This window comes from Camelina sativa, chromosome 18, assembly GCF_000633955.1.
Source record: "Camelina sativa cultivar DH55 chromosome 18, Cs, whole genome shotgun sequence".
Taxonomy (NCBI): domain Eukaryota; kingdom Viridiplantae; phylum Streptophyta; class Magnoliopsida; order Brassicales; family Brassicaceae; genus Camelina; species Camelina sativa.
The window spans coordinates 17,268,406-17,285,829 of NC_025702.1; the positions used below are offsets into that span (position 1 = coordinate 17,268,406).

At 37.6% G+C, this 17,424-nt stretch overlaps 4 protein-coding genes across 5 annotated transcripts in view; 3 read left to right on the forward strand and 1 right to left on the reverse strand.

The window, feature by feature from the left end:
- LOC104762184 (P-loop NTPase domain-containing protein LPA1 homolog 1-like) overlaps positions 1-2,807 on the forward strand; it is a 4,374-nt gene extending 1,567 nt beyond the window's left edge. Inside the window, exons 3-8 of the mRNA XM_010485427.2 lie at positions 1-278; positions 521-602; positions 726-1,151; positions 1,236-1,976; positions 2,078-2,191; positions 2,306-2,807. The exon at positions 1-278 is cut by the window's left edge and continues 13 nt beyond it. Of these exons, the coding sequence (XP_010483729.1) occupies positions 1-278; positions 521-602; positions 726-1,151; positions 1,236-1,976; positions 2,078-2,191; positions 2,306-2,626 (1,962 nt within the window). The 3' untranslated portion in view covers positions 2,627-2,807. The remainder of the gene's footprint in view (positions 279-520; positions 603-725; positions 1,152-1,235; positions 1,977-2,077; positions 2,192-2,305) is intronic.
- Positions 5,080-7,735, forward strand: LOC104762185 (high affinity nitrate transporter 2.4-like). Of its 2 annotated transcripts, none has more exons than XM_010485429.1 (4): positions 5,080-5,537; positions 5,792-6,136; positions 6,384-6,506; positions 7,069-7,735. In XM_010485429.1, the coding sequence occupies exons 1-4, from the start codon at positions 5,080-5,082 to the stop codon at positions 7,733-7,735; spliced, it is 1,593 nt and encodes a 530-aa protein (XP_010483731.1). The 2 variants fall into 2 exon arrangements, with proteins under 2 accessions (XP_010483731.1, XP_010483730.1); XM_010485428.1 differs by having other exon boundaries at positions 5,792-6,133; positions 6,363-6,506.
- LOC104762187 (high affinity nitrate transporter 2.3-like) lies at positions 11,454-13,583 on the forward strand. The gene is made up of 3 exons (XM_010485430.2): positions 11,454-12,284; positions 12,604-12,719; positions 12,820-13,583. The coding sequence occupies exons 1-3, from the start codon at positions 11,454-11,456 to the stop codon at positions 13,490-13,492; spliced, it is 1,620 nt and encodes a 539-aa protein (XP_010483732.1). The 3' UTR covers positions 13,493-13,583.
- On the reverse strand, positions 14,072-16,846 carry LOC104762188 (ABC transporter F family member 1). The gene is made up of 5 exons (XM_010485431.2): positions 16,744-16,846; positions 16,425-16,650; positions 15,966-16,250; positions 15,641-15,875; positions 14,072-15,544 (listed from the first exon to the last, which is right to left on the reverse strand). Exons 2-5 carry the CDS (start codon positions 16,632-16,634, stop codon positions 14,487-14,489), a joined length of 1,788 nt encoding a protein of 595 aa, XP_010483733.1. The 5' UTR covers positions 16,635-16,650; positions 16,744-16,846; the 3' UTR covers positions 14,072-14,486.

The following is a 17,424-nucleotide window of genomic DNA, read 5'->3' on the forward strand; positions in this document are numbered from 1 at the left end:
TTTGAGTTAATAAGAAGTGAGGGATCTTTGATCCTTTCACCCTCTCATGGGAAAGGCTCTGTTTTTGACAAGACAAGTGATGATGCTGCTACTTCACCAGTTAACAGTTTGGCTACTGATGATGTTGATAAGAGTAAAAGTAAGCCTTTTGAGATGTATAAAAGGCGAACTACCGTTGTTGTTTCGCGGGAGATATTCGTTAACGTTGTCTGTGATGCTCTGGCTGAATATAAGTATGTGGGTCATGACCAAAGGGCTGACTTGATTCTGGCTTGCAGGTAAATTTTCTTATCTTTAGGAACATATCTGTTGTTATGTACCGTATGTTGCTTCTCTAAGAAACATTTGATAGGAACTGTAGTCAGTCAGATCTTTTTCTACTGAATTGTCATTAGAAGTTATGTGAGCTTAATCTTAAACCTTTGCCTATATATATATGTGTTCAGTTTCATCCTTCTTAGCTACCTCATATTTTCTATCTTGTAACCGCACCTCATTTGATCTTTTTCATTTTCTACAGAATCAGAGAGAGGAAAGAATCTGTGACTGTTCTGCTGTGCGGCACCAGTGGCTGTGGCAAATCCACACTCTCTGCACTTCTGGTATTATATTCATCACTTTCATTTAATAAGCGTTACAATGCCTAGATCTGAGGTTATTAGCTTAGGTACTGTTTCACTTGTTTTTTCACAGGCATTACAATGTTTGATTTTTTTCTTTCTTAGGGAAGTAGGCTGGGGATTACAACGGTAGTCTCAACCGACTCAATCCGTCACATGATGAGGAGTTTTGTTGATGAAAAGCAAAATCCTTTGCTGTGGGCTTCAACTTACCATGCTGGAGAGTACCTTGACCCTGTGGCAGTTGCTGAGTCAAAAGCCAAAAAAAGAAGGGCCAAAAAATTGGACAACATTGAGGACGAAAAAGTGAATGCCTCTGAAGGTGTAAAGGCTAATAATAATACTCAACATACTGATTTTGTATCAAAATCAACCACCCCGGTTTTGTTAAGTCCCAAGCAAATGGCTGTAGAAGGATTTAAGGCTCAAAGTGAAATTGTTATTGACAATCTTGATAGGCTCATTACCGCATGGGAAGAAAGGAAAGAGTCTGTTGTTGTTGAAGGTGTCCATTTAAGCCTTAACTTTGTGGTAATCCCCACTCTGTTCTCTTTTAAAACATTTCGTTTTGTAAGTTGGAAGTTGTAATAATTCTAACTTCTTCCTTACTTGCAGATGGGACTGATGAAAAAGCATCCTTCGATAGTTCCATTCATGGTTTACATCGCAAACGAGGAGAAACACTTGGAAAGATTTGCAGTTAGAGCCAAGTACATGACGCTTGACCCAGAGAAGAACAAGTATGTGAAATATATACGTAACATTAGAACAATACAGGACTACCTCTGTAAACGAGCTGACAAGCATCTCGTTCCCAAGATAAACAATACCAATGTCGACAAGAGTGTGGCTGCGATCCACGCAACAGTGTTTAGTTGCCTGCGTAGACGAGAAGCAGGAGAGCAGCTCTATGATGCTACAACAAATACTGTCTCAGTGATTGACGATGAGTATAGGAACCAGTGTACAGCCAATTCATTGAGTTCCAAAGGCATGTTTCAGCTGATCCAAAGAAAAGGATCTTCTAGGCATCTAATGGCTCTTCTCAACACTGATGGCACTTTCGCAAGAACTTGGCCGGTTAGTGATAAGGTTGATGAGAGCGGAAAGCCAATCTTTTGTAATGAGATGATGGAGGAAAATGGAATGGAGCACCCGGTCTATGGATACCTACAGAAAGCTGAACCGGTGAATCTTCAGTTTGGTCTGTTTGGGATCAGTGCTTGGCCTAGTGGTGGAGCGACGAGTCGAGCGGGGAGTGTAGATGACTCTAGAGCTGACGTAGCTGAAACCAGTAGTCGGTATTACTCTTCTTGCTGCAGCTCGCCTAGGATGTCTGAAGGAACTTCTAAGGAGGTACTACTCTAAAACCATGTTCTCAGTTCTCTTATGTCTTCATTCCTATGTGGAAGGTTGTTTGATGATTCTGTATCTTCTTCTCTGTTAATGTCGTTCAGCTTAAGGAGGATCAGTCTGTGAATGGGAGCGATGAAGAAATCGAGGATGATCCTCCCGAACCAGATACAGATTTTAGCGATGACGATAACGATAACAAGCGAGACCATGAAGAGGTAATTAAACTCTCCATAATGATCTTCTTACTCCTTTTATGTATTCAGTATGCAAGAAAGTGGTGACCATGCCCCTCGGTTGATTTAATGAGTCTTGCTGTGTAATCTATGCAGATGGGATCAGTTGATGAGCAGTCGACAAAATCAGATGAGGAGTACGATGATCTTGCAATGGAAGACAAAAGCTACTGGACAGATGAAGAGGAAGAGTCACGAGATACGGTTGCGATAATGTCTGAAAATAACCACAAGCAGGCAACAAAAGACGACAAGTACATACAAAACTTAGACCTTTTCCTGCGGACTGCGAACCAGCAGCTGGTCGAAAGACTCTGGTCGGGTAAAGAAAAGATGAGGAAACGTTCTCTAAGCATCTCGGCCCTTGGAAAACATGGGTCGGGTTTGGGTGATCCGATTCTCATGGGTGCCCCATGAGATCCTTTGCTTTGCTTTGCTTTGCTTGTAAATTCCTTAGTTTCTTATTTCTCTGGTTTAGTCTTTAGTTTTAAGTCTTATTATGTGTGACCAGACAAGTACTGTGTGCGACTGTGTGTGTATAAGGCTTTAGATTCTTGACTTGCACAAATAACTAAAGCTCCTTCGAAATTATTTGACAGTTATAAAATTCAGTAGATAGAATGGTAGTTACTAGTTAGTGCGAGTTATCTATTAAATGTTGAGCAATAGACTAAATCAAAGAATGATCGAAGAGCAGTGACCACAATGTTCTATGGCTTTGATACTTTATTTGTGGAAGATGCTTTCACAACTTACATTAAGTTACATATATATTGACAATTATTTGGAAAAAAAAAAAAAACGTAATTGATTTTTATAGAAAAAAGGTGTAACTTGAGATGAACTATAAAATATACTCTATAATGGAATCCAGAGAATCTGGCTTGGAATCGTTGGACTTGGACCACTTTAATCTCGGACACGTACGTATGCGCTTCACATTTTCTCATAGTATATAAAACTATTTCAATTTGTGTGCGCCTGTAAATCTGCTGGCATTCTAACTTAGCATGCTGTATCTGCAGTGAAAATAAGATTCCTAATTTAGTGTTTTGCTTATTCTTCTTTTCTTCAGAAATTACTTTTCCTAATCCGGTTTAATTATATGTTTGTATTTTATCTATAAGTGATCTTCATTTGAAAAAAAAAACTCAGCATACGAAATACGAAATAATTTATGGAAATATCATTTATTTTTAGTAAAAATTACTTTTCACGAAAACCCAAAGCACAAAACTGCGAACTGTAGGGGAAAAAAAAGTTATCGGTCAAAAAACATGGAATCCATTATGAATTGACCTAATGGTATCTCTTTCTATGGGGAGATCAATCTTTTGAATAGTTAAGAATAATTTATATTGGTTGGTGTTAAATTTGGACATGTAAAGTTTTATTTTGTTACAAATTAAAGATCAAACTATGGCACTGTTGCACGTTTCCTAAGGAAAAAAGTTAATATTTGTAAAGACTGAAAGTACAACTGTTATTCTGCTGTTACAATCTTCCTAAGCATGTAGTTCGGGATATTTGATTACATCATCACGACTATAGTTTTTTATAAGTTAGAATCTCTATATTTTAAGTTTTTTCCTATGACACTAGTATATTAACAATTTTAAATTTTAACCCCAAAAACAAAAATATTATCAAATGGATCTTTGAATCCATGCAAGACGTAGTAGTCACATATATAGAGAGTTAGAGACGAAGGACCCACCGGAGTCGTTCACATGTATGATATATGATGTAATGTATCACACCGATACCTCCTTGGATGGATTATTGCATCCCATCATGTGGAAAAAAATCTCACTACAAATTTTTTTAGTAGACCAAATTTTAGACTAATCTCCGAAATGTTTTGTAATTGCTAAACTGTTTATAATTGCAACAAAAGAAAAAACTAATGTCGAGAATCATAGATGGTGAGATTCGAGTTCTAGCCTTTATCGAAAAGAAAAGCTTAATCCATTACAATTTTGCTTATCTCCCTTTTTTAAACCACAAATTTCAAGGAAAATCACTTATAAAATTTCGTGGGATAAATTAAAACTCCATAAAGCTATCGTTACAAACTTATCATCATTCATATATTAAATAATTTATGCTACTATGAAACTAAAAATGAATTGTTTTTCTGTAATACTATGAATTTATTGCTTCTGCTTCTCTAAAGAAAATCTTTAGAAAGAAAAGGAATCCTATAGAAAACAACACTATACCATTTTGTGACATATTGTATACCACTGATATTAATTTGCTGTGTTATACATGAAGAGATATCGTTGTATATTATACGAGAAAAGAAATCGTTGTAATTCTTTTTCGAACTCATATTTCATGGTATAGAATTTAATTAAAAATAAAGTGCTTTACACATATAACACTATCATCGTCATTTGATAAATTTATATATTGTGTTTATATTATTAAAAAAAAAGTAGTAATAATAACAGAACCGAAACTCGAAAATAGTTTGTCTTCTTTAAAGAAAATTTCCTAAAGATATGGTCAGTTTAGTAATATCATTTTGATAAATACTTAATTGGAATCTAAGTGAACGTTTGGGACGTTTGATGAGGCTAAATTCTCGTGTATGCATGCTCGCGGCGAAAGTGAATATTCCATACTATTAATATATAGACGCAACTTGTATAATTGTAATCAGCCTTGCATAAACAACTTCGAATCATTAATTACGTTAAGAACTATACTATTATAGTATCATTTACGTAAAACGAATCCCACTTATAGCCTTTTCGAATCTCCATCGGCTCTTACCAAGTCAACTTCTTTATCTCTATATAAACCATTCTTCTCCTTCTTGTTCCCTAAACACAAGACCACTAGCCAAAAAAATCAAATACAAAATGGCCGATGGTTTCGGTGAACCGGGAAGCTCAATGCACGGAGTTACCGGTCGAGAGCAAAGCTATGCGTTCTTCGTCGAGTCTCCGGCGGTTCCTTCCGACACATCAGCAAAATTCTCTCTTCCCGTGGACACCGAACACAAAGCCAAAGTCTTCAAACTCTTATCCTTTGAGGCTCCACATATGAGAACGTTCCATCTTGCTTGGATCTCATTCTTTACTTGCTTCATTTCCACTTTTGCTGCTGCCCCTCTTGTCCCCATCATTCGAGATAACCTTAATCTTACCAGACAAGATGTTGGGAATGCCGGTGTTGCTTCGGTCTCTGGCAGTATCTTCTCTAGGCTTGTTATGGGAGCCGTTTGCGATCTCCTTGGGCCACGTTATGGCTGTGCTTTCCTCGTCATGCTCTCTGCTCCGACCGTCTTCTCCATGTCTTTCGTTGCTGATGCCGGCGGGTAAGCTTACTTAGCTTGTGAATTGCAAAATTGCGCAAAAAGCTTAACATTAACTTCACTTAGTTTGAGACGGTCCTATATATATGCATGTGTACTCCATGTAATATGCGGTTAGTAAACCGATTAATCTAAGATAATTTTCCTAAAACATCAATGGATCCAATCTCAAAATTAATTGATAATAAGTAAAGTGATTATATATATATTGGATTATTTTCGATGTTAAATTCTAACAATATTTTGGCCATATATAGGTACATAACGGTGAGGTTCATGATCGGATTCTGCCTCGCCACCTTTGTGTCATGTCAGTACTGGATGAGCACAATGTTCAACGGTCAGATCATAGGTCTGGTGAACGGGACAGCGGCCGGATGGGGGAATATGGGCGGTGGAGTCACGCAGCTACTCATGCCGATGGTCTATGAGATCATTCGACGCATGGGGTCTACGTCTTTCACCGCGTGGAGGATGGCTTTTTTTGTCCCCGGGTGGATGCACATCATCATGGGGGTCTTGGTCTTGACTTTAGGACAAGACCTCCCTGATGGTAACAGAAGCACACTCGAGAAGAAAGGTGCTGTTACTAAAGACAAGTTCTTGGATCCTTTGATTTTTAATATTTTATATACATAGGGTCTGCAGATCGTTGTCTGAATTATATACTTTTCATGTTTTATATGAATGGTTGTTTTCATATAGAAAAAGCGAGTTAGTTATACCTTAAGTGAGTGTAATATTTTTACCCTTTCATAGAGTATTTTCTCTTCTTTACTTTTTCTTGGTTAAAGATCTTTTTTTTGTGTGTGTAATTAAGGCTCATAGTTTTCTGGTCGACAATTTTAATTACCAGGTTTTATGGTATGCGATCACGAACTATAGGACATGGGTTTTCGTGCTGTTATATGGATACTCCATGGGAGTAGAGCTCACAACCGATAATGTCATCGCTGAGTACTTTTTCGACAGGTAAAATTGTTATAACTCGCATTATATTTATTAAATACTTAGTCTATGAAGTATCAACAATAATTATAAAAACAAAAAAAACAATAATTATAAGGGTTTGACTGCTATTAGCTGAGTAGTGTGTATATCATGCCAGGTTTAACTGCTTTTAGTATTAGCAGAGTAGTGTGTGTATCATGCAAGGTTTGACTGATTTTAGTATTAGCAGAGTAGTGTATCATGCCATAGTTTACGAGTTTTTTTTTCCTTACAATTAGAATCAAATTGACTTGAATGTCGATGCACCATACTAATTATAATAGACAGTAACACTCAAACTATAATACTAGTTGGTTGTTGATACCTTGCATGATCAAATGGGTTGTTAAAGCATTATCATATGATCTTTTTAAACAAAACATAATATTTTCTAAGAAATTACAATTATTCTATACTAAACATGATTTCTTAAAGTCTTTTTTCGCAAATCCAATACTGCCATTTTTATTTGTTACCACTTAGACCCTAACAATATAACCAACGTGGATAACAAAGACTCAAAACATGCTGACTATTTTTGCAGGTTCCATCTCAAGCTTCACACTGCCGGTATAATCGCGGCAAGCTTTGGTATGGCTAACTTCTTTGCCCGTCCTATTGGCGGTTGGGCCTCAGACGTTTCTGCTAGACACTTCGGCATGAGAGGCCGTCTTTGGACCCTATGGATCATCCAAACCTTAGGTGGTTGTTTCTGCGTATGGCTAGGCCGAGCCACGACGCTCCCAACCGCGGTTTTCTCCATGATCCTCTTCTCTCTCGGAGCTCAAGCCGCTTGTGGAGCCACCTTCGCCATCATACCTTTCATCTCACGCCGCTCCTTAGGCATCATCTCTGGTCTTACTGGAGCCGGTGGAAACTTCGGTTCCGGTTTGACCCAGCTTGTGTTCTTCTCGACCTCAACGTTCACTACGGAACAAGGGCTGACGTGGATGGGGGTGATGATTATGGCGTGTACATTACCCGTCACATTAGTGCATTTCCCGCAATGGGGAAGCATGTTTATGGCTTCCACGGAAGATGCAGTGAAGTCTACGGAGGAGTATTATTATTTAAAAGAGTGGACGGAGACGGAGAAGCAAAAGGGTATGCATGAAGGGAGCTTGAAGTTCGCCGTCAACAGTAGATCGGAGCGTGGCAGGCGCGTGGGGTTTGAACCATCTCCTCCTAGTTGTACGCCGGAACACGTTTGAGAGTTAATTTATGTGTTTAAATGTGTTGTATCAGATTATGATATTGCTCCAAATGTGTAATAGTACTTTACGGAATTTACATGTTTAGTTTCTATAATAGGGATATTCTTCTCTTCATATTGTGTATTGTGACGTTTTTTCAAATTTAGTATTTATTTTCAGTGTCCATAAATTTGGTTGAGCTACAGCAATCAACTCAACATAATCAGTATTCGAAATATCACATCGTGCCAAATTAGATCGCTTCTCTAGCTCATGTGGCATTTTGTTAATAAAAGCTACAATATGCATATGATCCGACAAAAAAAAAGAAAAAAAAAAAAAACCCCCCACAATATGCATGCATTCGTTTGTAGGGTCTGATAATATGGACTTTTCGGGAAGTCCATTCAGCATTTCGGCCCAATTATAACCCATATTGATGTAAGTTGTGTACTTGATTTTTAAAATAGGATGATTTCATAACTCATTAAGTCATAGGTAAACTCATACTAGTATGAAAATTTATGGTAGTCATGTAAAATTTTGTCGTGCCAATTAAATGAATGTTCAGCAAAATCAACTTTTGGCTTTAACCGACAAAGTTATATGTCTATTATAGATTGTTAACAACTTTAGTTTTTGCTAGCAAACGACAACCAACTTATTTCATTATACATTTTTTTATAGACGGAAAGCATGACTGTTATCGAATTTTACAGTACTCGACCACATATAAATTTTCATGCCATAAATCGACAAGCGATAGATTTGAATTTGATGAACAATGTAAAATAGCCATTTGTGACGAATGTCTAAACACTTACTATTTCATAAAGTTATATTTTTGCTATTTTCAAAGTTATATTTACTACTGATATTCTTAGCGACAATTTATTATCTACCGAAAATTTTCATTATGGCAACCAAAAGCAACCATTCATATCAATAATAAAAAAAAAAGGCAACCATCACTAATTGTTGTTTTGTTGTGAAATATGAAGATCTTATTAACATGAAGCTGGGTAATAGAGTTATTATTTTCATATTTTGTATGTCTTTTCTGATGGTTCTTTCTGATGGTTCTTATTAGGACCCTAGTGTTAATGAGGGAATGGTGATGATTTTGTTGAGGGAGTTTTGTAAAAACACAAAACATTATGGAATTAATGGTGTTTACATGTTGCGCATACAAGGATATCACCTTTTTACGTATCATATCTTTGCTTACCTCTCATATATATAATGATATGTGGTCTATATAGTCCTTATCAGATATACACTTTACAAATATTCTTATATTCTAATTATATATCTCTGGCGTTTTTTTACTACTATACTTACAATCGATCATCGATAACAAGATATGTAACTGACGTGTATCATATTCAATGGTTTGAATGATGAGGAAGATTACAGTCAGAGAGGACACCGTACATCCTCCGCATCATAAGGACATAATTAACCTAATGCGGTGATCTGTGTACGGCTTTTAAAATAGTAATTTAACAGATAAGTCAATTAAGTTATCATTAATGTATTTAAGCAAGTGAATAATTATCACCTATCAGAAAAATTTATATGAGCACGATAAGCATCAACCACTTTTTTGGTGTACAATCCCATGTTCATCGTTACGTGAAAAATGCCGTCATTGGAGCGACTATTTATTTATAGTATTAATTAAGTACTTATTAACTAAAACTTTCAGAAACTTTTACAAAAATGAGCCCCGGTTTATTCACGCCGAATGAAAGTAAATTTCTTTTTAACCCACAACTTTTGACTCTAATCTATTCACACCGTTTACTTTTGAATTAAGCCACTTGGAGTCTATACTAGTGATGTTCACTCCAAAAGCCCGTATCTACGCATATCCAAATCAATTGAAAAATCCGAATCTTAAAACTTATCTGAATCTTTCAATTTGTCTAATTCGTTTTCTTTTCTTCTTCTATATGTAACCTGGACCGAACGATAAAAGGAAATATTTTTAACAGTTTTTCTTAATTAGATCAATAGAGGCATAAAGCTTCAATATCTTTGTAACGAAAGGCTTACCAAGTTAACTTAGTTAAGAATTCTTTAAATTGTATGTTTTGTCTTTTTGAGTTCTTTTTTACATATGCATGAAACTGAAGTCTACCAAGTTGAGCCACAATAACTTAAATAAACGTAAGAAGTCAATGAGCCACATTACTCTCATGTAATGAAAGATTGTTTTTGAGACCTTTTTTTTTTGTTTGACCTTCCCACAATATTTGAATATTCTTAACCTATAACCATTGGACTTTTTTGCCTTCCCTACATGTGAGAACAATGTATATAACTAAAAAAACTCTATATATATTAAAGATTTCGATCACCTTGTTAATAAAATGTGGTTAATTCTACAAAACTATAAGACTTTAACTACTGTTTAGTGTTTACAACTATACTTGCCAAAACAAAATGTGACAAGTGTAAAACGATAAAAACAAACTGTAGGACAATTCTACCGAAACTTTGTTAATGAACCGTGGAAAACACAGGATATCTCTACTTTACTATCGATACAATAGTGCTTCGAAGCATTAAATAGATTTAACGAAATGATAGAAAGCATATATATCAAAGAAGATTTAAGAAAGTCAACTTATCATTTCGTTTCATAGTGAGGATATGCGAATATCATAGGCGGAAAGTATATAATATAACCTATACACTATACAATATGATATACGCATACACATAAATTCCAAAAACGTTAGAGCATTTTTTGTAGGAAGTTATTTCAAGATAATTATTTAATAAATTTGGTGAGTCGACCACATGGAATGTTCAAGAGACATAGTATTAAAAATTAGTTAAAGACGTTTTGACACTTTTTGCCTTCATTGATACGTACGGCCTCCTAGTCCTAAGCTCTTTAAGCCATCGCCAATGCCAACTGTCAACGTTCGCCATTTTAGAGAAATTGCACAATAAACCTGCCAGGCTGCCAATAGCCCAAATAGATTTACACATATTTTTCTAGATTTCTTGTTAATTATCTATCTAGAAAAAAATTTACGCAAAATGAAACGTTTTCTTCTGCATTTTACTCAAATTTGTAATGACGATAGGTTATAAGAATTGGTACTAAATAGAAAAATTTGTGAAACAGAAGTTGATAAATACCTTAATATCTTACACTTTTTGCCTTGATACCTTGCGAATGTTGCTTGGACTTTTTCTAAGATAATACTAAGTTACTAACACTTGATAAAACCTCACGACTCCTAAAAAATAGTATATTTTAAAAATCAAAACCTTTCAATCAAGAACCCAAAAAATTGATTCATAGATCAACGTTTCAGGTTTACTTATTGCATCGCTTATCTGTCAGACAAAACTCATAATACAAATGTGGTATACGTATGAAACGTATACTATAATATGTTTAGTTCTCAAACATTAATAATTCTTTTCAGCCATTAGTAATCAAAATAGTCATATCTAATACTAAATACTGTCATCATTTGATAAAATAGAATTTGCACAAATTGCTAGAGTCCTTATTTATTTTGTTCTTATATTATTTAAATTTCATTATTGGATATACCTAACCCTACATACAGGCCACCATTCGTTATTGGTATCCCCTCTGGCTCTATATATACTTTGCATATCTCAATTCTCCAACTTACACCAAAACACAACAAAGAGCACTAAGCCTTCTCTCTTACACAAGGGTTTTTCATCTCACTCTCACCTTAAAATGGCGCCCAACCATTCTAATGAAGAAGACTCCATTGGAACCTCCTTGCATGGAGTTACAGGAAGAGAACAAGTCTTCTCTTTCTCTGTCGATCCTTCATCTCAAACCGTCCAATCAGACGATCCAACGGCTAAATTCGCCCTTCCGGTTGATTCCGAACATCGAGCAAAAGTGTTCAACCCACTCTCATTTGCAAAACCTCACATGAGAGCTTTTCACTTAGGATGGCTCTCATTCTTCACTTGCTTCATCTCAACCTTCGCCGCTGCACCATTAGTCCCCATCATCCGTGATAACCTTGACCTCACCAAAACTGACATTGGGAATGCCGGAGTTGCATCCGTCTCTGGCGCCATTTTCTCAAGGCTAGCCATGGGAGCGGTTTGTGATCTCCTCGGTGCGCGATACGGGACTGCCTTCTCCCTAATGCTAACGGCCCCAAGCGTCTTCTCAATGTCGTTTGTTGGTGGCCCCAGCGGATACTTAGGCGTTCGGTTCATGATCGGATTCTGCCTCGCCACGTTCGTATCGTGCCAGTACTGGACCAGCGTCATGTTCAACGGTAAGATCATAGGACTAGTAAACGGTTGCGCAGGCGGGTGGGGAGATATGGGCGGTGGAGTGACTCAACTCCTTATGCCAATGGTCTTCCAAGTCATCAAACTTGCCGGAGCTACTCCGTTCATGGCGTGGCGCATAGCTTTCTTCGTTCCCGGATTACTTCAAATTGTTATGGGCATTCTCGTCCTCAATCTCGGCCAAGATTTACCTGACGGTAACTTAAGTACCCTTCAAAAGAGAGGTCAAGTCTCTAAAGACAAATTCTCCAAGGTAAATTATCTATATATACTTCGCCTCATGTATAATTGTTTAGTAGATCCAAATCAAGATTCAAGAAACAACTGTATATGGTCTCATTAAAAGAATCATGCAAACATTAAACATAGTTATGAATTAATTATAGTCGTAGCAAACTTTGCGAGTATCATTTTCAAAATTAGCATTTGATACAAATTAATCAGGAAAAATCATTGATATTGCGATTAAGTTGCCTAAAGCAAATGACAATAGCTAATACCAACATTATGTAATTATGCAGAATTTTATTCTGTTTCTTTAATTTACTTAATAAATATTTATCTTTTTATAGGTTTTCTGGTTTGCTGTGAGGAACTACAGAACATGGATTTTATTCGTTCTATATGGATTTTCAATGGGAATTGAAGTAACGATCAACAACGTTATCTCCGGATATTTCTACGACAGGTTAGATCTCTTCTTCGTTAAACCCAAACTGAAATGATGATCTAACTTACTTCTAGCACAAGGTACTAACCATTGTTTACTTGTTTTCTACGTATGTCAGGTTTAACCTTAAGCTTCAAACAGCTGGTATTGTAGCAGCCAGCTTTGGAATGGCTAACTTTATAGCCCGCCCCTTCGGTGGTTACGCCTCCGATGTGGCAGCTAGGATTTTTGGCATGAGAGGCCGGTTGTGGATCTTATGGATCTTTCAAACCGTAGGAGCTCTTTTCTGTATCTGGCTAGGTCGAGCTTGTTCACTTCCCATAGCAATCTTAGCAATGATGCTCTTCTCAGTCGGTACACAAGCAGCTTGTGGGGCTCTCTTTGGGGTTGCACCTTTTGTATCACGCCGCTCTCTAGGGCTCATATCGGGACTAACCGGTGCGGGAGGAAACTTCGGATCTGGTTTGACTCAACTTCTTTTCTTCTCATCTTCGAGGTTTAGTACAGCGGAAGGACTCTCGTTGATGGGCGCTATGGCAGTTTTGTGCACGCTCCCGGTTGCGTTTATACATTTTCCGCAATGGGGAAGCATGTTTTTAAGACCGTCAAGCGATGGAGAAAGATCAAAGGAAGAACATTATTACAGTTCAGAATGGACAGAGAACGAGAAACAACAAGGATTGCACGAAGGAAGCATCAAATTTGCTGAAAATAGTCGGTCAGAGAGAGGCCGGAAAGTAGCCTTGTCTGACATTTCAACCCCGGAAACCGGAACTCCAACTCATGTTTGAAACGTTACGCTCATCTAATCCGTTTTAGTAGTTTCATGTCATATATGAGAGATGTATGTACCGAGTAAGATCTTTTCTTTGATAGGTTAGGTTCGATGAGCTTGGTACTCTTTGAGTATAAATTATTGTAATGTCGTGTCATTGAAATGCAAAATGTTCAGCAATTTTTTCTTCCCGCAACTATAACCTTTTCTTTAATCAAAGTATATGTCATGCGACCAGAAAGAAAGAAAAAAAAAGTATCTCTGCTGAAGATGCTAGAAACGCTAAGAGTCCACATGAAGAAAACTTTATGAACAAAGACCACGGAAGAAGCAATTGAACGAGTAATTTTCACATCACAGAAACAGATCTCATGGAAAGAATCAGAGCAGAGTATGAGAAACTAAATAAATTAACTACAAAAACATCTTGGACTTTGGAATTCAGAAGATTGAGTGTAACCCTGTAAAAGAGGTTACCTCCACAAAGATTACATGTAACAATGATCGTCCAAGTCAATTTTTTTACTTTTAAGACCATAACTGATACAAAGATTCCTTCACCAGATTCAACATAGAGATAGAATATTCCAACGAATAAGCGAATATAATTTAGAGAAGATTCTCAATTTAACATATATATAATACGATAATCGTCAACATCTCAGTCTTTAAAGAAAATAAAAAATCCTACAATACCACCAAAAATATTACTCTGTCTCTCTGTTTGGCCTTTTCAAAAAAACGTTCAACAACAATAACAAAAAAGAAAAAAAAGGTGCATATCAATAATGATAATACTAATAATATAGAAAGAATCTCTGACCTCTTAATGCGTAAGAAATGCAGAGATTACTGAGTATGGTTTCTCTCAAGTGTGTGTGGCTTCAGAACTCTCGTTAAAAAAACCATTCCCAAAACCATCAAAAACCAAATCATTCCTCTCTCTCTCGGCATGAATGACCCAATCGAGTCTTCTTCCCAAGAGGAGGAGAGGAGTTGAGTCTCTATCTTCAATCTTCAAGTCCGGCTTTAGCCTTGAGGTGCCTCTTGAAGTCCATAATGTCACCGTTCCATTTAGTTATGCATTGTTTCTCACAAACCCATATCTCATGAGCCACTTGGTTGATCAGCCTGAAGTCGTGACTCACCAGAACCAAACCACCATCCCACTCGTTAAGCGCCTCAGCGAGCGAGTCGATTGTCTCAATATCCAAATGGTTAGTTGGCTCGTCCAACAGAAGCATATTAGGCTGTTTGTAAGCCAACCACGCAAAGATCACTCTGCTCCTTTGTCCATCAGACAGATTCTTCATTGGCATTACTTGTGCCTTACCAGTTAGACCAAATCTACCAATCGCAGCTCTCATCTTCTCCTCCTCGGTACCAGGGAACTCCCTCATCATGTAGAGAAGTGCAGGCAGTTCAAGGTCTAGCTTCTCAGCCAGATGCTGATGGTACTGAGCGATCTTCAAGTGGTTGTGACGTCGCACCATTCCTTCAGTTGGGTGCAATTCACCAGTCATTAGCTTCAAAAGCGTACTCTTTCCAGCTCCATTAGGTCCCACGAGGGCAACTCTCGAGTCCAAGTCGACACCAAAGTCGATGTTTTTGTATATGAGGTAGTCCGGTGTGTACCCAAAAGAGACCTCCACAAACTGTAGCACTGGCGGTGGAAGCTTCCCAACATCAGCAAAACGGAAAACGAGAACGCTGTCTCTGGCAACCTTTTCAGTGAGCCCACCTCTCTCCATCTTCGCCAAAGTTTTCTCCTTACTCTGTGCTTGACGAGCAAGCTTGGCTGAACCGTGACCAAACCGAGCAATGTACTCCTTCATGTGAGAAATCTGCTCCTGCTCCCATCTGTATTGCTTCATCTGGTTCTCTTCTAGTTCAGAACGAGTCTGGCAATACTGATCAAAGTTACCAGTGTAGTACTTGAGCTGCTTGCTTTGCATGTGGATGATGTTAGTACAGACTCCATTCAAGAAATCCTGTGAGTGGGATACCACAACAAGGATGCGGTCAAAATTCTTCAGGCTCTCTTCTAACCAGACACAAGCTTCCAAATCTGTTTCACGAGACAAAATTAGAGGCAGCATTAGAACACGCAATAATAATAAGGAAAACAATCTGAAACAAGTAGAAAAGAAGAAAGACCACCAACCTAAATGATTTGTGGGCTCATCAAGCAAAAGGATAGTTGGCATAATGAAGAGAGCTCTTGCTAATGCAATTCTCATTCTCCAACCACCAGAAAAATCTTTAGTCTTCTTAGCTTGCATCTCCTTGTCGAAACCAAGACCAAACAAAATCTCAGCTGCACGCTTCTCAGCAGTTGCAGCATCCATGGCTTCTAACCTCTCATAGATAGAATCAAGACGCTCGCCGCCTCCATCATCCTGAAGAGAAAAACACATATTAAGAATCCAACACAGAAACAAAGTTCAATAAACCATCTCTAGTCTACTGTTGATTAATATTATACAAACCTGCTCAGCAAGAAGTTCAACTTCCTTCTCCAACCTCAACCTCTCCTCATCACAGCTAACAACAGCCTCAAGGGAAGACATGTCAGTAGCTTCAATCTCATGAGAAAGATGATAGATATCCATGTGGTCAGGGATAGGAATCTCTCTGCGTCCAATTGCAGTTAGAAGAGTGGACTTTCCACAACCATTCAACCCTAGAAGACCATAACGCCTCCCATAGTTAAGCTCCAACATCGAATCGATAATAAGGTCATGACCATGAAACGTCACAGACAATGACTCAATCTGCAAACATATTATAAACAGATTCCATCAAAATCAGGGGATACAAACCAAGTTCGGATTAACTATATCTCAATTTTTACAATCACAGAAGCAAATAATTAAACAGATCTGTTGTTTCTAGTGAATTCACAACAATAGGATAAAAAAAAACACAAGGCATCGATGAGGGCTTACTCGAATATCCCTAGATTGAGGATGGGAACAGAGAACACCGGTACAGGTCCGATCAGAGATTTGAAGAGCTTCGACACCACTGGATAAGCTATCAGCTCCATTGGAGGAAGTAGCGGCGGATTTAGATGAGGCAGCAGCTTTACCACCTCTTTTAGCGGCGGCAGCAGCTTTCTTCTGAGCTGCCTTCTTCTTGCTAGCATCAGACACCATCTTCAAATAAATCTCCCTGAATTATTTAAAAGCAAATCGAGAAAACAAAATCAGAAGACGGAGAACACCATAGAGATCGTCGAATCGAAGAAAAGTGAAGAATTATTACCTGTGAGATTGGGGAGATCTGTAGATCTAGGGTTTTCAGGAGTGTTTCGGCCAAAAAAAAAAATTAGGGTTAATGGTTTGGTTTCTGTTGACGCGAGGCGGAAGAATAGGTTTTTATAGGAGATGATAGTTCTGAGCGTGCCACGTGTACGGCGACACTGAGTTTGCTTTTTTTCTTATATTTCAGTTTGCGTATCAGAATCCAACACACACACACACACACCAACTTTGTACTTCTTCAACTTTGGTCGGTCCCGAATAATATGCTTCTTTTATATGGGCTTTGGAAATTAAATCGAAGCCCAAGGCTTTTTCTTATGTCGTGTTGTTCTCCCAATGCTTCGGCCGACTTGCAACTATAGATAGAGGCCTGTGTTTCGCAAATGTCTTTTCCAGCCTCTCAAGTTTACTTACAAATTACAATTACCAATCTAGTCTTATTCAAAGATGTTTGGTTCATGTAAGCAAGTGTTTATATAGGATTAGATTTTGGGGATATAACTTGGCATATCTTGTTAATTAGGTTGATTTCGGGAAGCGTTTTGGGAGCTATATCATCGACATTTCGTGAGTGGAAACATTGATTATGTTCTTATCATGTTCATATATTTTAATCCTATCTTTTCTTTGATGTATTACGCTTTGGTGCATGCATGTTAGATTCTTAATAATCCTATTTTTG